Source organism: Rhea americana, unplaced genomic scaffold (genome assembly GCF_003343005.1).
Source record: "Rhea americana isolate MKP2758 unplaced genomic scaffold, rheAme1 scaffold_343, whole genome shotgun sequence".
Classification (NCBI taxonomy): domain Eukaryota; kingdom Metazoa; phylum Chordata; class Aves; order Rheiformes; family Rheidae; genus Rhea; species Rhea americana.
In genome coordinates this window covers 453,255-472,970 of record NW_028186472.1, presented here as the reverse complement: position 1 = coordinate 472,970, position 19,716 = coordinate 453,255, and the positions used below count along the sequence as shown (strand labels likewise).

General features: G+C 44.1%; 1 protein-coding gene across 5 annotated transcripts in view; it reads right to left on the bottom strand.

The window, feature by feature from the left end:
- Window positions 1-19,716, bottom strand: part of CAMTA1 (calmodulin binding transcription activator 1) — a 421,647-nt gene that overhangs the window by 24,991 nt on the left and 376,940 nt on the right. For all 5 annotated transcript variants that reach the window (XM_085311536.1, XM_085311532.1, XM_085311534.1 and 2 more), the window contains 7 exons: window positions 6,790-6,929; window positions 6,348-6,544; window positions 5,923-6,001; window positions 4,770-5,085; window positions 3,895-4,418; window positions 1,388-1,575; window positions 95-341 (listed from right to left, as the gene is read on the bottom strand). In XM_085311536.1, the coding sequence (XP_085167662.1) occupies window positions 95-341; window positions 1,388-1,575; window positions 3,895-4,418; window positions 4,770-5,085; window positions 5,923-6,001; window positions 6,348-6,544; window positions 6,790-6,929 (1,691 nt within the window). The remainder of the gene's footprint in view (window positions 1-94; window positions 342-1,387; window positions 1,576-3,894; window positions 4,419-4,769; window positions 5,086-5,922; window positions 6,002-6,347; window positions 6,545-6,789; window positions 6,930-19,716) is intronic.

Sequence of the window (19,716 nt, the reverse complement as noted above, 5' to 3'; positions counted from 1 at the left end):
GAGTGGATATTACCTCTTACCTACATTTTATTTCTTAACAAATTATGCTCTCTCCCACCTAAGGAGGAAGACACAAGCTGTTTCAGCCACTTACCTTGTATTTCCTGAACACTGTYTGGACGAGTTTGGCAGCTTCATAGAGTTCTCTCTGCTCATGATCGGATAGAGTTAACTGTGCAAACTCATTCTCTACCTTCTCGCTGGTGGATGCGCTCAGAAACTCAGACCAGTCTGCTGCCGAGGGAAGGCTGGGTTTCTCAAAAGCTGTTTCACTGATTGGCGAGCCTGCAGGGCTCAAGCTGGTGTTTGAAGAAGGGGTCAGGGGTTCACTATACAGATTTCTGAAATTATCAATCACAGCAGGAATTATTGGGTCACGAACCAGCAGGACTGACATCACAAATAAGAACTACATTTCTGATTTCAAGGGAGAGATTCATGCTCCCCTGTACCTCTCCACCAACATCACTCATTGTTGAGCCTGCTTGCACCACATTGCACAGACTTGACATTGGAAGAGAACTCAAACTCTGTTGCCTTATGATTCTGTTCCACTTTCTGAGAAATGTTTTGTCTCTTACCCTCTGTAGCATTTGTGAAAAGGTTTTGGTGGGGAGATAACCGATAGATGGTAATTCAGTAACAAATTTAGACTGAATGCTGCACATACACCTCAAGCTTATCTAACAACTATTCTGTCACTATAGAAGTTCATCTGCTGTTCAGCATTCATATACAATGTGCGTTTATGTTTCTTTCTATGGAAGAGATGGTTGCCCTTCTGTGAAAACAACACACTTCCCACAAGTTCAGATTTAGTGGGTCAGGGAAGTCTGCATTAATCTTTCAGTATTTTTCTAAAATTTTGACCAGGGTGCTACAGAATAGGTTTAATCTATTTTTTCCTTAATGAACGAGAGACTTCTCAATCAGAAGTAAAAAAAGTTGAGAGTACTTTGTCAGCCACATTTTCATGTCTTTCCCAACATGAAAACATGCAGAAAACTCACTGGGCAAGCCACGTTATTTTCAATTCCTCACTTCAGACCTGTGGCCATTAWCTAAATCAAGAGGTCTGTGTATTACACCTGCTCAGCAGTCTGGGATTTCAGACATTCAGAGAAGCTGATGATTCAAGTGGTAACGCTTAAACCTGCTCTCAGTGTGAAACTTTGTGTTCCTGCCTGCTTGTTGCAGCCACTTGCATTCTCCCATAAACTTGCAGTTGTTCTGGCACCTATATGCTTGGGTGTGAGAAAGCGGCTGGTTTGGAGCAGCAGCACTGAGATCCACTAAGCAGCAGTATGTGCAGGCTAAAGAAGCAGCACACGCCACCCAGCATTCACATCACCCGGAAGCCCAGAGTCATTCCACAGCTCTTACTAACCTTATCTGCGCAGCACTCGGCAGATGATCGACATCAGCAAGGTAACTGGCCAGCCAGCTCATTGTGGTGCTCATGGCAGCACTGTCTGTTCTCTCCACCAGCAGTGACTCCATTGGCACAAAATTCTCCCGCTTGATCCTGTCAGGCGTAGCTTCAATAATGTGCTCTGCAAGTGTCATCATGTTGACCTGGAACAGAGAGCAAATATTCACTGCCTGGTAAAAGAAGCCTTATGYTGGCATGCTACAACCCATCTTTGCATCTCAGGGAGAGAAGAGAGCCTGTCCCTGCACTCCTAAAACTTGCAGTAGCCAAAGCTCATCTGCTTTTCCGCCTCTTCTGAAAAGGCACTGCAGACCTCTTTTTCATCACGTGTATAAGGAGCCTATAAGATCTGGTAGAAGGTATATGTCGTGAACCTTTACTGTATGCTGTCGACAGCTGTCAGTATCTCATTTCCAAACGAAAAGTGATTTTGCAGCTCTCTCCCTGGGTGAAGGGCAGGAAGTATATCAGTGTCCAAGCTGAGTGACAGCTACAGGAATCTGAAACGACACCTGTAGACACCGGTAAGAGAGGACACCAAAAGCCACTTACATTATCAGGTAGTCTATGTCCAGGGACGGATACATTTAAATTCTTGGAGCTGCACTATAGTTGCTCTGCTGGACTGAACATGCTTTTATGATATGACTTTCAGATCCAAGTCACACACATGAAGCATGATAGGACAACAAAGGCACATTAATGAGAGAATTTAAACCCTTGGGATCACAGCTGTATCAAGAATCCTTTTGAACCTTTCCCCCTGCCAAAGAATGCATAGGAGTTTGGAATACAGAGAAGGAAAAACAGTTCCTGTTTTGCAGGGATCTACTTCACCTATCACTATGCTAAAAATGCCACTATTCAGAAATGCCAAGGCAGTGCACAAGTTAGGATTCATTGCAGGCTGTGCTGCCTTTATGGTTTTTGCTCAGATGATCAAACACAATATACCCTCCCTGAGAGATTTGTTTTCACCTGCCCTGCTTCTGCTGTTTTTATTCTCTCTAGTCCATATCTGGTGGGATTTTTCTTTCTGAAAACCTACTGCCTCATTTTTCCCCCTTCTTCTTCACTCTTATCTCCTTGCCCTTTGAAGTTTCACAGCACAGCAACTTCCCTGGAGAGCTGCTCACCAGGGCCATGCTTCCTCCATGTCAGCTCTGTGCACGGGTGAAGCCTTTGACACTAATCTGCAGGTGAAACCAAACTGTAGCTCATGAAGCCACAATCAGATGCCCGAGCACACTCATTGTTCACTGGCATGTTTCAGAGCACCTATTTCATAGAATCGATAAGGTTGTAAGGGACCTCTGGAGATCAACCTCCCTGCTCAAGCAGGGTCACCTAGAGCTTGTTAAGACAGGGTTGCATCCAGGCGGGCTTTGAGTATCTCCACAGAAGGAGACTCCACAGCCTCTCTGGGTAACCTGTTCCAGTGCTCTGTCACTCTCACAGTGAAGAAATTCCTCCTCATATTCAGGCAAAACTTCCTGTGGTTTAGTTTTTGCCCATTGCCTCTTGTCCTGTCGCATGGGACAACTGAAAAGAGTTTAGCCCCATTCCCTTGACACCCTCCCTTCAGGTACTTTTAGACATTGGTAAGATYCCTCCTCAGTCTTCTCTTCCCCAGGCTAAACAGGCCCAGCTCTCACAGCCGTTCCTCATAGGGCAGATGCTCCAGCCCTCTGACCATCTTCGTAGCGCTACACTGGACTCTCTCCAGTAGCTCCAGCACTGCCTAAAGATGAGGTATCACCTCATCTTAGTATGGACTGCTCCCCTGTTCCCAAAGGATTACAGTGCCACATTAGCCTCCTTTACTGATGCGGTCAGAGCGGCCTTTCTTTTCCCTTGACCACATGCCACTTGCCTCCGACTGACAGAGCACTCGAAATGTGCAAGTGACAGAAAAGTGCTCTGCTGAGAGCACAAGGCTGGCTTTGCAGGCTGCACACAGTCTACATGTCTCTTACTCACACTTTTTTTTTAATATAAAATCCATGCAGATGAGCAAAACCCCATCAATGAAGCAAGAGGCAGGAACTTTTAAACTATCCACAGTGGGAGACCTGGAAACTCTGTTCTGGAACAGTCTACCAGCTCCTCCCCTCTGAGATGTGGTATCTTATCAGTTAACAGAACCCTTACAGTCTCCCAAGTATTTTGCACTTTTTGTACACTGTCCAAGTGTATGCCAATGCATGACCCGAATTGCTGTTAGCCTTGCATCTGAGTTGAAAGGACACCCTTTGATAATGTGAGAAAGTACAAACCAGCTGCAGTTACTGGCTCCTTTTTGCAAAGCACTATTCAGTGGCCCTGCTGTGCCTTCACAGAGCTAAAAGGCCTTCAGAGAAGTTTCTCACAGTGGTGTTCCTTAGTGCAGCTACCACATTCTCCAAGGTTAACAGAGAGAGATGTCTCAGGCCAGATGATCTTGCTGCTATGGTTATGTTTACCTGCAAGTCATCCATGTGGTGTAAGCAGTCCTCATCCCCTACATTGTCCCTATAGGACAATAGCTCTGCATCCACCATCTCCCTGTCAGTCATCATCAGCACATTCATCTGCTCTCGCTGGCATAGCCGATGAGCTACAGTGTCCTTCCCCAGTGCAGCCCCCTTCTGGGTCCCTGCCACCTGCACTGCAGACACACCAATATAAATGTCTTTCGGGTTCCATTTGATTCCTTCTTGGCTGCCAGCGCCCCGGTACCCAGTGACTTCTGGGATGTGCTGGGAGAGCTCCCGGCCATAGTCCCTTATCCCTTCACTAGGGCTGATTGTCTCAGCAGTAGATTGCTTGGAACTGGAGTTTTGCTTCCTGATACTTGGGTGTTCCAGGCTCAGGGCTGTGGAAAGCAGCTTCTCTTGCCGGGCTTGAAAATATTCAGGGCTCAGTTTATGCTTTTTGGGTGCTGGGTAATCTTTCTGAGTCTCGCTACTGTAGTAACTGGAAGGTTCAGATCTTGGTCGTCTCAGCTCTAGAAACAAACAGATCAATGGACAGAATAAAACAGGTGACACATGACCACAATAGGAAGTACAACAGTTCCTGCTGCAGAACTGCAGGTGGAAGTTCATGCCATGTTCTAAGACACATAATGGAATGTGCAAAGGGAGCAATTGTCATCCAGGGAGGATACTACCGCAACTATTCTTAAGACACACGTCCTTCTAAAGAGACGTTCTCTCCTCTTCCCAATACTCATGCAAGTACATGGAGCACATGACAGGGAGCCACAAAAAGAACATGGACAGCTGTGAGCTCCTTGCTCCAGGTTTTTACACATCATGCATCTGCAAAGCAGCACTTACCCTCAGGATTGTTTTACCTGTGTTTGTACTGGAAATCACAGTGACTCCCTTCTGAGGCTCTTGGGAGGCTATAAGCTCACTGTGCCACTGTGACACCCAGTTTTCTGTGCTGGAGTCTGTGCTCGATGGGCACTGAATTCTGGGATTTTGCCCAAGTTGGGCTTGTTCATCTCGCTGTAGCTGCTCTAGACACTCTGCCAATTTTACGTGGCCTCGAGACCGGGCAATGGCCAATGGCAGTCTGCCAAGGGAGTCAGGAATAGAAATGGCTCGGCGGTCCCACTTATACAGCACGATAGCTGCATCCATGTGGCCCAGGGCACACGCCCACATCTAAAAAAAGAGAGAGAAATGACCCATTGGAAGACCAGCCTTCTCATTCCTTTCTTACTAATGCAGTGGATTCTTGTCTTCAACTCACAGAAAAAACCACTCTTATAAGTAAAACAGGGAAAACCACAATGTACTTGAACACCAGCAACCAGCCTTTAAGAGTGTCCCATCCATATACAGAGTCATAAGAGAGGATTAGAGGGTGTTATTCTCTCCTTTGAGAGAYGCCATCTGCCAAACAAAGCCAGTAATTTCTTACTAGGTGATAAATGGATGATTTCTCTAACTACAGCATACACACTGGCATCACTGCTGAGATTATACACTGGGAATCCTGGAGATCAGAAACATGCGGACAAGAGTAAAGTTAAGGAACAGTAAGCTCAACTTTCTGCTGCTCTAAATTGGGATTTACTCTGGTTCTGCCTACTTTGGTTTTCTATCTAAATTCTCAATGAATACGATTTCATGATTCTAGTGACCAAGACATTGTGATGATTTTTTTTAAAAGAACTCTACAGTCTACCAGTCAATCAGAGCAACTTGAAAGAAACCACGTAAGGACCTCTCCCCATCACAACAGCAGAGACTACTGGATAAAACAAATTGAAATGCCCTGTCTACTCTTTCCTCCAGTTCCTCCATGAGTTGGATTTTTGCATGGCCTCTCTCAGCAAAATGTTAGAAGGAGAGAGTGCCATGCCTGACCATTTGCACAATAAGGAGACACAGGGAACATCTACTCTTCAGAGCAGAAAATACATGAGGGAACTAAAAATCATAATCCTCAGGAGGATCCTTCAGACTCTCTCAGAGGTTTCAGCTTCTGCTGCTTACCAGAGGAGTACAGGAGAAATGATCCACATTCAAAGGGTCAACTTCCAGCTCTAGATCAATGCTGTCTGCATGTTTGGTACTGAAAAAAGAACAAATGATGCTCTGTAGACATGTTAGGAACTTTTCTTAGAGCTACAGCTTTAGTCAGTGCACACCAAAGATGTTGCCACATACATGCCCATGACATGTATTTACCGCAGGTAGTGCCTCCACCAGGATCATGATTTAAAAACATGAGAGATCCAGCAATTGGGCTCTCTCTTTCAAGAGACAGGTCCTGCCAAAAGACGGGACAGAAACAAGTTCTCGCACTGAGCACAAGATGCTGTTTGTAAGGGACAGCTATAAGTCTGGAGCAAGCAGAGCTTATACATGCTTCTGTGATGTCTGCATCAAAACCCAAGAGTCCAAAGAGTTGGTCTTACCGCCATTTGATGAGGGTCTGGATCAGTGTAGCATAGCCCTGGGCAGCAGCTAGGTGAAGCAGCGTCATTCCTCGGAAAGTCTTTGAATGGATCAAGTGTTTGGACTTTGCCCAGCAAGCACGACTCATCATCTTCTCACATACCACCACTACACGGCTCTCAAAGCAGCTGCCCAGTGTCCCAGTCCCAGAAACGCACTGCAATACACACATATCCCAGTTCAACCACTGATTGCAGCTGCAACCTGCCCATAGCAGGTAAGCATTCACTTTTAGAAATACTGAGACMGTGGCAAATTGGAGGGAACGTGATTTGTTGTTAAGGACACCCACAAACTAGACATACTGCTTAAGAAAATCTGTAATTCTTTCCAACCCCCCAAGAAACAAATTCTGGCATGAAAGCATAATGCTGCTGTGACAGGACACAGCATGGTTCATACCTGCACCTGAGTTCCTCCACTCCCATTCCCATTGCCCCCGCCTCCTACTCCTTGTTTGTGCTGCTGAGATCCTGTCATTTCGGCCATTCTCCTCTCCATCTGCTCAAGTCGCTCCAATATTGACATCCTGAATTGGTTATCTGGGTTAAGAAAGGCAGAATCAGAATATTTTCATGGAAAGCAAGCTCTGTTTTTGGCAGTCTACTGCAGAAAGCCACAAATGACTGTCCTGGAAATCACACAGATTTGCTCTACTGGGTAATGCACAGGAACAGACTTGCCCTGTAGCATCCTGACACTTTCAAACTGCTGCTGCACGAATTTGAAATCCTAGAAAAATTCTGTAAAGGAAAGAGAAGAAAAAAAAAATCAAAAGTACAATCCTCTATGACAAATTTGAGAATGCTGGAGGGTTCTGAAAAACACAAATAAATTCCGGACATCTATCTGAATGCCTGCATTCTACAGCAGCCACACCCCCATTTGCCAGGCAGAAGACAGATCCCTTCCACACCACTGAAATGAAGACTATCCTACTGCTTCTTCACACTTCTTGCAAGTCAAATGCTCCTTTCAGACAGCTGGTGATCCACCTACAACAGAACCATCGCAAGTGACAGATACAGAGGGGAGATTCCAATATGCCCTCTCCTCATCATTTTTTACTCCCCTCAACTCCTGTATTTCCCTGTCAGAAGACTCTTCGCCCCAGGTGGCTTTCTAGTGGTACCGCCCCCTCAAACCTAAGCTGTTAAAAGTCACATTTTCCTTTGCATCTTCCTTTGTGATTGTATCAACACAGTAACAGATTGGGATAATGCAACTTCTTCAGAAATACAAGTGAAAGTAAGCCCTAAGCAAATATAACAATTCAGAAAGGGTTTCAGCAGGATCTTATCTGTCAAAATGTTCTAGATTTTAGAGTCAAGTATTACCAATCCCCCTACTTTCATAGAAGCCCTGAGTTCAGGCTGGCTCGTCTTCTGAAACTGTGCAATAAAGGTACCTGGAGAAAAAAGACTGCTTTGCTTCCTTCTATACTTGAAACAAGGAGCCTTTAAAGAGGTAATTGCTCCTTCCCGGATCTGACAGACTCAATTTCTTGGAAAACACCTTCAGCAAAAGTGCCTGAAACAGGACTGCCCAAAATCACCGAGTATGGGCACTTATAATTCAGTAACATCCCTCTGAAAAGTAGTACAATCAGTGAGCCCTCTAGTCTCTGCAGAAGTCAGAAGGCAACATTAGTTGTTTTGTTCTCCTTGCACTGTAGCCTAGCATTAACAGCTCGAAATGTGGAGCAGAGATTTAGACTGGCTAATAATAGGGCATTGCTAAACCTGAGACTGTAGAGATAAACTCAGTCAATCCTTTTGTGTATAGGCCGAGTCAATGCAGTTTGAGTGGCAGCAAACACAGGGGGCTTTTTTTTGTTTTTTTTGTCCTGTGACCCCCAAGCAGAAGCTTCAGGTGGTTGATGCAAGGACACCTGTAGGGGCAGGAGGCCAGATGTCCAGAAGATCTTCCTGCATTAGCTTCAGAGCCTAAGCCACCCTCCATAGACATTACATATCTCCATTACAACTGCAGGGATTAGAGATATTTCTTCCTAATCCACACTACATCATGCTACAGGACAATTTTTTGGATAGGGAGGATCCCATGAATCTTGCTATCATGCTAACAGCGAATATAATGAGCTGCTGGGAAAGGACAAGCCTCATCCTAGTTGATTTCTTGTACCATGGACATGATGTGGTAGTGCAGAGCACCAATAACTCCCAAAAGAAAGCCCACTGACAGTAATGGGACTCTGTGCGTGAAAACAAACTGATCAGGTTTTAAAAGAGAAAGTCTTCTCTGAGTAACCTGGTCCCATGGAGAGTCCCTCCTGGGATGTTGCTGGAGTACTTGCTCCTCAACAAGTTTGTTGATTACTTCCAGTAGTGCCATGGTGCAACTGCAAAAAGCTGGAGTAAAACTAAACAAAGYCAACACTGAAGAACAGCTCTTACATGCTAGAGCCACTGTGTTAGTTAATGCCTGATGTTTGGTACAAGAAGAACCTGTCTCACACTCACTGCACTGTTTCTGCAATGCACAATCATAGGAAGAATGCTCACATCATTTAAAACGCAGCAAAGCCTTTTTTCACCTAACTGTTTGTCAGTGAGATGGTGGCTGTTTCACCTGCTGACCTTCCACTTAGTAGACAAAGCATCCAACATATGACACCCAAAAAGACACAATTTGCATTAAAAGAATATTAGAGACATCATTCTCTTTTAATACATGACCATATGCAGAGCATTGGCAAGAGACAGCTCAGGTCCACTGGCTACAGGCATTCCCAGCCCCCCAAAAGTTGCCATGGTTTGACAGTGGGTACAGAGCTCAGACAGCTCCTTCGCTCGTTCCTGGCCAGCTCCAAAGGGGTTGGAATTCAATATCCCACCCCAGTTGCTCAAGACCTAGGGGCAAAGGAGTGTGGTCAGCTACCCACTTCTAGCCTCCTCTCAGGGATGAGCTCACTACTGTCTTTTCTTGCCTAGTCCAAAACACTAATATTTATTATCAGTTCTTTATCAATAGTTCAGTTGTTCTGTTAATTGCAGAGGCTCTGGGAAAGCAACTGACAATTACATGAGGCAACRGTCTGTCATAAATCAGATGCAGTCCCAACACCCTGTCTTTGAACTGCACTCAGCACATAGCACCAAAAGAAATTGTGTTTTCCCAGCAAGTCTTTGTTCGGGCAGTGCTGCAGTGTGCTGCAGTGCAGTCCATGCCATTGCCTCCTCCTTCCCCATTACCATGCAGAACACGTATGCTGCAGAGACTGACAGCGACTTGGCATCATGAAGCCAACCCCTCCCACCACAAGCCTGTATCAAACAGCCACTACAACTCACCCACCGGGAGAAGCAGCCACGTTCGCTGCAGTGGCTAATGGCATATCATTTTGCATATTTAATGCCACTCCATCTAGCTGGATCACCAACACTTCATTTTACAACAGCTAAGGGAAGGAACACACTCCAGGTATCATATCTGGATTTCCAACTACAGCTGGAGGAAAGTAGCATCTTTTTAAGAAACAGAAGAAATTACGTTGAATTATTACTATAGGGCAATAAGCCCCAGGCTTTTATAATGCTTCCTTACTGCAGGGACTTGTTCCATTTAGTTGTCAAAAGAGAATAATTATTCTGTACAGTCAGAAACAATTCCTGTAAAGGTCAGAAACAGCTCAACAAATTGAAACAGCATCCAGTCCTCCCAAGCATTCCTATTCAGCCACTTGGACAGTGCTCCTGAGAAGTATTTAGGAAAAGACTATCAGTTTTCAGGCACAAAGTATCTGATCGACCTAACAGGTGTCTGAGGGACAGACACTAGTCTTAAAACTGTACCCTTAGGTGTCTTACAAAAACATTTTATTTTTTAAATATAGGCACTTGGAAACTGCTGCTCAGTCTACAGGCAGGTCAGAAACATGCTGGTAAAAAGGGAAGCGGAATTAAACATTCTGGAGTTTTAAGTCTCCAGTATACAGTGAGTGGAACAACAGAGTCTTTTCAGATATTAGAAAGCTCTAAGCAGCAAACATATTAAGTGGTGCAGTAGCACAGAAAGTATCTCTATGCTGCCATTTTTCCACATGATTAAACTTGCTATCTGAGCAGCTAGAACAAAGCTGCAACTAACAGAAATGGCAAATACCACCAAGATTTTCCTATGAAAAAAAAAAGTTCCCCTACGAAAACTCTAATTGCCAAAAAAACACTGCTGGCTAAGCCCAAACAACAAAACAAGATGAAAATGAAGTGCAAATTAAAAAAAAATATTTATTTGAAGTTACACAATTTCCCTTGCAATAATGAAGATAAGTGCATTCTCAAGGTGAGAAGTCCAAGACCATTTATCCCTTATTATCTTATATTTCATTAGTCAAAGTCTTTTCTGTCTCGATTGCTTCACAAGCTTGCATAGAGAGACTCACTTAGCAAGCAATTAAGTTACACGAACAGTTCCACATGCTTATCTTCTGTAGTCAAAGGATCACATGACAAATGTCTCACAGGGCACTGTAGACAAAGACTTGATAGCACACAAATCAGGTAATCAAAATCAGCTTTCCCTATGCTACATTATACAGGTAATTTAAACTGCTCATGCTAAGCACAAGGATATTTCTTACACTGGAAGCATCCTAACTCTTGAAGGTAGCAAAGCTCTGCGTGGGTACAAGCGTATCCACGTGTTTAAGGGTATTCATAAGGACTTTGCTTTTGCTAACCTTCTGCGAGTCAAACCTGACTTCTTCCATTACCTATACATTTGAAGATGCGTTATAATACTCTTTAAGCAACAACAGTTGACACACTCTTTAAAGATGTCAAGAAACCAATAAGAACAAACAAGTAAAATCCCAGTGTTCTCTCCATGCCTTGTCAGGGACATCTGTGCCTTAATCAAGTTCTCTTTGGTAGTCTCCTCTGTTTCAATACTCTTCTTTAAAACCTAGGGGAGAATACAAAATCCTGAGAATGTTTTGTCCATGTGGAATAACTTAAAATCTAAACTTCATAGGCTTTGTGGGCTTCCAAAATCATTCTTAAGGACTGCCTCCACCAATGACAGCAAAAACAATTATATTTCTGTCTCTCTGAGATGCCTCATAACTACGAGGAAACATCCTGGACCTTGTATTTTTTCTGGAAATTATTATTTTTCAAATTTAACATAAAAATCATTCAAAGTTCTCTCTCACCATTATTCCTTAACATCCCAGAAAGAGATGATGGCTCTAGCAAGCACGGGCCTATTCCATGGAGAGACTGAACTAAAGCAAAATAAGAGAGAAAGTCCAGTCTTACACAAGTTTTCCCACAGGCAACTGCTTTGATCTAATGAAAATTCTGAAGCTTTTGAGATCGGAAGGAGCTACCTGAATGAGCTCCACACATTTATCAACTCATGCATTTCCCTCCTTTTCCCTATGCATTCTGTGAAACTCTCTGYAGCCCCAAAACTGCAACTCTTGGATCATGTACTAACTTAGGGGACTATTCCACCACTCACAAAGCCATTTTTACTTCTACTGTCTTCAGTGGGAATTCTAAGGCATTCAGCCCTCAGAAGGCTGAGTTTTTCCACAGGGGAGTGACAAGCTAGTCCACGGATTCAAAAGTAAACTTAGGAAATGCAGAAAAACTCTCCATGGTGATATTTCTTGGCAGGGTCCAATTGTTCTAAGAAAATCACTTTTTTTCCAGGCTGTGTCGAGGCTGGGCCATTCCACAGTGCAAAGAGCCTGAAGGCAACTTAACTCTTCCTGCAGGGAGAGAGTAGGAAGTGCTGCTTGACCAGAGTTTGACTTCTACTGAGAAATTAATTTGAATCTARAGAAATCAGATCTCTTTTTTCATTTCCCTAAAATCTGAACCATACTTTGAATCTAGAATGAGCTTGTTTGTAATGTGTGTTCACAGGAAGCTTACTACAGATTACAGTAATTACAGCAAGATGTGAATAAAATACTTCTGGAGATGCAAAACTACTCTGGTTGAAGTCTTTTAAGGATGAACGATTATTTACACCAGTTGGCATTTTACACAGCTACAGAGTGTATGTGCAACGCTAATACCTACTGAACCAGGATAGTGTTCTTGGTTCTTTTCTTCTGGCAGGACTGGTTTAAACTGTTTGGTAGCGTTACTTTTAAGACCATATTACTTTACTGATTAATGTAAAGAAGACCTATACAAACAACTCTATTAGCTAGCAAAGGAGATATATGGGAATGGGAAATGGAATGAACAAGCCTTTTAAATCCAGTTTTACTCCTGGAGAAAGGTGTCATGGAATCAAAACTCCACTTTTCTCTTTAGTGTCCTTCAATGAAGTAGATCAGAAATTGCCCAGCAAAAACCTGAACAGATTTAATTTAAACTACACAAAATTTTCCTGGTGACTCTAAAAGCACTTTTACTGGGAAACTTACAGACTGTGTCCTGCAGTGTAAGGAACTGTACCTCAAAACACTTCCTAATTTCCGCCCCCCCCCCTTCCTCTCACACCCCATGCAAGTAGGGAACGGACTCACTACAGGAAACATGCATGATTATATAGTGGATGGGACTGCTGACAGACTCATAAGCTCAGTCAAAACAGGACTTACAGAGAAGTATGAGAATGCGTTTTGTTTGCTTTTGTTGTAAGAGGAGCTATTGGAATGAACATCACCATGCTCTCAACTTACTGTCTCCGCCACTGAAGAAAGCCCCAATTTCAGAAAATGGCAAGAAAATCCATCACAGCTTCTGTTTATACAACAACAACTACACAATACTTTGCACAAATTAAGATGCAGGTAAAACTCTCCCCAAAGGGAACCTGGCTAACAAGAAACAATGGAACATCTTAAGGGAATGAAATAATTTAACATCCAGAAAATACATGGGGAACCTTATGGCTCACTATCTGTTTCATAGCTCTCCTGAGAGCACACACAACCTGAAGATCACTGGTTACTGGTGACCAGGAACAGGTCACAGCAGCTTTCTTCAGGGACTTACAAATACCTGACCATGCCCCATTCACACTGAGATGTATTTCCCCCTTTTGAGGAGCACAGAGATCACAGGCAGGTTACTTCAAACTTTCTCTGCTTCCCAAAGACAAGAAGTGTTTTCAGGTGCACGTGGGTTCCTGTCAGGCCAGGCTGTTTTCCCTCTATCACAGTGATTATTTTGGAGATCTCTGTGCTCAGACAAGTAACTTTGAGAGTCTACTGCGGTGCTTCTACTTGTTCTTCATTGCACAAAAACTGGCTGAAAGGTACACAAGGATCCCACTGCTCTTCTGATCAGAGCCCATCTGGAAAAACTTACCCTGCAATGTAATGCTGGAGTACTTCAGAGCAATTTGCAAGCTCCTGATACCATTATTTGCCCTCCTTAAGCAGAAAGTAATTTTACAGGTACAAGGTGAAGTCTGAAGAATCAATTGAAAAATAATAGCTTTCAATCTTTTTCTCACAGCACCCAAACAACCATATAGTAAATTGTCTGCCCTAACTTTCCTGCAAAACTACCAAAGGACACTCTACTTTCAATCAACGTGTTCGACTCCGTGACTTTGGGAAATTTAGCAAAAGAAATGCATTTCATAATCAGAATTTCATCAGAAATGTCTTGTCAGGCAGAATCCAGAGCAGTCATATCAGTGCCACTCAAGCAGACTATCAGAGACTGTGGCAGTAGCAGCTGCTGGCTGACCCTAGAACTTGAGTAACCTCAGCTTCCCCATTCCCTATGCCATTCAGTTGCAGGATCCTACCTGTAGGAGACAATATACTCAGATTTCAATTAGAATAAGGATAGAGTCACCACTTTAAATGGTATCGAGAAAACAAGTACCAGGTTTGGGGGAAATGCCCATGCTACAGAACTCATTTACACCTAGAACATTTCACATGCCACCTTTGACAACTCACACTTCTACACAGCCCTCTCTATCTTCTAAACACACATTCCAAAGACTTTGCATTATTTCACACTCGGTTCTCTCTTTTTTGAGCTAGAAGAGGTGGCAACAGAGCTCCAGTCCTCACCCTTCACTCACACACACTGGTGCTCACTCTTGAGCAATTCTATGTCCTGATGAAATGCAATAAAGTGATATGTTAGCAGAGACTGGGTAATGCAGCACACTCAGCTCTACAAAATTTGAACCATGAGTTCTAGTATTCTAACAGGTAAGTCCATAGCATTTGGACACAATACACTAGGCACCAGTTCCAACTATCCCTAGCTAGTTACCTCTAAACTTCCCAAGCTTCACTCTTGGGGGGGGAAAAAAAAAAAAAAAAAAAGGCAGTCCAGGAGGTGATCAAGGGAAATTCAGCAGTAAGAGTGACTAGGGAAAATATTGTCAGATGATCAAGAAGAAACTTTGTGATGGACAGGACTTCACAAGAATACATTTTTCTCTAAATCACTTCAACTGAGGTAGGCTTTTAAAACAAACAAACCAGAATTACTAGCCAGATAACATCTGGTTGGAACCCAGAAGATCACTGAGTAGACACATAAGCCTACCTAGTTCCTATTCATTGATACCTGTAAGCAAGTAYGACATTAACAAATAGGGGAAATTTTCATCTTTTCCATCTCTTTCCTGTGCCTCCCTCCTCTATCCCTCAGGAGCCTGAAGTTTAATGTAACTTGTTGCCACTCTGCTGCAAGGTCCATCAGTAACAAATGCTCTTCACTTTACCTCTTGGTTGCCATTGAACAGCTTGCATGGGAAAGTGTCAGCCCAAGGAGGCCCACCTCCTGCACAGCTCTGTCACAGACAATGCTGACCGGTGGCTGAGCATTCACTACTTGCTGCAAAAGACACAGGCTACAGCCAACCCTGCTGACCAGGTGACTTTGCCAGTGCTAGAGCACACTTGTCACAGACCTACCAGGCTAACCTGCAGAATGCACAATGTGGTAGTTAAAACATCAAGCATGGTGCAGGTTTTGAGCTAAGACAATATCAACATACAGTAGCAAGTAACAAGACCTCCTTTGCCTGACAGGAAAAGTTGAAGACATTAACATAAAGAGTTGCTTTTCTAACCCGTGTACACTGCTTTATTAGTCACTTCTGTTCCCCTCTAAAATCCCTATATTACATTTCTGGAAGGATCTCTCCTTTCTTTCTTTCTTTCTTCCAAGATAGTTTCAACCAGTAAGAAACTCTAGCTGTACCACCTCTGACACGGTAGCACAGTCAGAACTCTTACAGAAAAGATACTGCTTCACTGGGAGAAGGAAAAATAAAGCAATTTTTAGCAGTCAGCAGTGTCTATAGCACTTGCCTTCTCTTACGCTCTCACCTGCAAAGCTGTTTTTCCACTGCACTGTGCAAGCTAAACAACAGACAGTATTTGAGCACAAGGACTAACAATGAGTGATCTCTCCTGCACACTACATTGGCCAGTATCTGCCCATGCAAGAATTATTTCTCCACAATTGTTTACCACTCAATTAACATTGTTTGGTTCTGTGACATCTGTACTGTTCCCAAGGACCAAATTTAAGTACTAAGGCATTAAGAATCCGCTCTGAGAACAATTGCTAGCCCCTCCCAGTATGTGCCATTTCTTTAGTGGCAGTTTCTATATTACAACGTTAATCACATAAACATACGCAGACTGAATCTAACAAGTGCAATGGCTGAGCATGACGAGCGTGACTAGCATCACTCCACAGCACAATTGCACTGTAACCCCCCCCCAAAAAAAAAAAACACACACACATACAGTGCAAAGACATTTTTCTGTTTTCCAGAGCAAGTCAGACATACTGTATTCTCTCATCCAATACAAGCTGTAGTTGACGATGGAAGCAGTCTAGGACACTTCATTACTATGAGTGCCAGTGCTCTGTTCCTATTTTACAAATACTCCCTCACTTGCCTATAAAGTCCTGCTTGGACCCTCTATACAGTAAAAGCTCTGAACACCTTCCATAACACAGTATCAATTTGATCTGGTTTAGTACTTATTTCTGAAGACTTGTCATTGCAGAAACAAATATTTCTGAAAATAAACTTCAGTAAGCAGTCTTGACACATCTTACACAAAAGTCTGTTAAACAGTAAGAGATTATAGACTATGGTCTCTAGCAGCAAATTAAAAAACTTAAAATTTCTAGTTAGTATTTTAAGACATATGCACATCTCTGCTAGGAAGGTAGAACACTTCCCAACACCTTGATTAGTGAGAAATGCCACAACTACTGAGGCACAAAATGAGGAAAACACTGCATTTATAATCAGAGTCTTAGGGGCAGCTGAAAAAAGCCTATGCTTTAGCAGAAGAAATAAACACTACCAGGTATTGGCATGAATGATGAGATAATCAAAACTTACCTTATCATTCTTTTTAAGCAATATACAACTACTGCCATTGTTTGCGCCGACCACTATAAGGCTTCTTACCAGTTACATTTTTTCCCCTTACTTTTCCCCATGCTGTAGGACCTCTGCTATTGATCTTATGCCTCCTGGGGATTACCCCGTTCCACTCGCCCATTCCCAGTAGCCAATACTCCCCTCAAAGATGCTATTTTTCTCTTTTTTTTTCTTTCTCTCTTTCTTTCTTCAATCTAAATAGGAGGAGAACACAGTAAGACGGGATGAGTTTTTCCCCAAATGGTAGTCTTTACACCAGCAGTGATAATGGTCTGCTTTTTCTTCAGAGTTCTCTTCCCTTTTTGTTCAGAGACAGTAATATTTTCCCAGTTTCCAGAAATGGCTACTTCAGCAAACTGGGGAAGATTTTAGAGATGTCAGGTAAACCGGGGTATTAAAAGAAGGTCACTGTGCTAAAGATGTTACTGCCAGTGCTATTCAGTATTTTATATAAAAACAGCTGGTTGTCTGGAGTCACTCTGTGCATCTCAGGTCAGAAATCTGCTGTGCTTTGCTGTAAGTGCCCACACTGAAACTTGTGGTTTAGATACATGCAAAAGGCAAGCCTAGGGAGGCAGTCTATGCTGCACTACTGCTCACCCGCACTATACTACCCACTGCTCATGGAGACTCCTCCAAGAGGAGCACCTTAAAGGAGCTATAAGCAGCAAAAAAACCTCATGAGACTCTATGCAGTATCTGTGCTATGGTACTGTAAACGCAGTAAAAATGTTGATCTGAGTTTTCACTCATAAAAACTGCAAACTCAAGAACAAATTTTCACCCACAGATCACCAGACTTAGGGACAAAATAATAAAAAATTATATTAATTTGCTGTAAAATTAGATATATTGCAAAGTGCAAAAACTGTGAAATGCTAGATTAGTCAGCAAAGGAGACTGAGATCTCTTTCACTGTAAGTTTTTAAGAAGTCAGAAACCAGTCAGGCACGGCCCATGCATTTTTATACCATCTCCAGACTGGGAGTGGCCTACACAATCTTCTTAAGTCTCCTTTCTAGTCCTACTCCTTTTGATGAAATGCTCTGCAAAGGAAGTTTTGCAATAACCTGGCACAGAACCAGCATGAGCTTAAAGCATTCCTAAATTCCTCAGGAAAGGCTTGGACTACTTACCTCATCATACACTGTATGAACTAAATTATGATATTATGAACTAGAGGCATTGTTACAATACCACCCCTTCTGTGTGCAAGCTACTATAATAAAAGTGCTTTTGAAACACTCAACCTGTATCATAGCATCACCTTGGAAGGTTTGGGGACCAACAGGGGAGGGTAAGTAGATGCAAACATAACCAAGTCCCATAGCTGGGGGCACAGAGAGAAAAAGGGGTTTAGAAAGGTGTGCATTCACACCGTAAGTACAGCAGAGTGAGGGACAACACAGAAGCAACTTAAGAATATATAGGCTTAAACAATTATTATATATTATCCTGCAGTACTTACTGGAAGGAGCATTTCATCACCTCTGTGTATCTGCCTGCAAAGGGTAGAGGACCTGGACCCCTTTGTACCTCTGCCTGACTCAAGGAAAATAAACTGACAACATCCAGGGTTAGAGGACTGACCTGAGAGTTTACAAAGGCATCAGTGGAGCTACAGCTGGCATCCCATACAGCTCCCTGCAGCAGGGGCAGATACATACAGCAGGCTTGCCTGGAGATCTGGTTGTTGTCTTTTGCATTCTCATAGCCAGCTAGAGTTCCTCTGTCTTACTGCAGCACTGGCTGGAGTTTCCTGTACTTCTGCGATGGCACTATATAGACTAGTGCTCAGTGGCATATTTAAAACAAAACAAAACACAGTCCCAAACCCTAACAGAAGATGATGCTGAGACCTGCCGCATGCCTGTTCAGCAGCCAAGAGCCAGGCGCGATACATAAACTGCCCACAAGCTGGAGTCAAAGGACAACATGCAGATGTATAGCAGCATTTACCTGGCCAGAGTAATACCAGGACACCAGCAAGAACACTGCTCAGCAACTGACTCAGAGACAGCCAGGCAGCATGGTCCTCCAGCACTTCGATGACTTTGAAGATGCTTAAACTGTTCTGTATAGACATAGACCACACACCTCTTCTGCCAAGGGTAAGTGGCTCGCAGACCTCATCAAAACCAGGCTGAATACTGTCTGTCTCAGCACCAAAGATGACTCATAACAACAGAACTGTGACTGGTTTTTGCCTTAACAGTAAATAATTTATGTTAAGTTGCAGGTGAGCCCACAAAAAACAAAAGATATAATCAAAAAAGGATAATGATGAAAAAAWTGCGACTGCACAGCCTTCTGGGGAAGGTAACCACATGAAGTGCTTAGAATCAGCAGAGTCAGAAGCAGGTTATAGATCTGCTGTGCACGAGCAGCATTCTCCGTCCTCTGCTCACAGTTCTCAGCAAATGCTCGCAGTTTCACTCTGACGCGTGTCAGGACGCCGCAAGTGGCACATATCYGCACAGATCCCAAACGCCCACCACTGCATCCGGACGGCCCCTCGCGCGGTCCCGAGGCGCCCCAGCACAGCGCCAGTCACCAGCCCCGCGCAGGGACTGCCGCCCGAGGCCGGTGCGACGCCGACGTAACCGAGTGGTGTCACTTCGGCAGGCACAAACGCCGCGGCTCCGCAGCGGGTTCCAGAAGTCAGCAGCTCTCAGCAGCTCCGGCTCCCTCCTGCCCCACGCCACAGCCCCGGCGCTCAAGAGCGACGGCACGTACTGCGCGCCAGGCGGAACGCTCGCCCCAGCCAAGAGTCCCGCTCATCCGGCAGCGGCCCGCGGCCCCGGCGCAGCGCCAAGCCGCCGAGCAGAGGCCCCCTCGCGCCGCTCGGACCGTCCCCTCAGCGCGCCGCTATGGCGCGGCGGCCCGCGGTCCCGGTTGGCCCGGTGAGGTCCCGGGCGCCCTCGCGGCCGGCGGTGGGAGGCGGCTGCGGCCGAC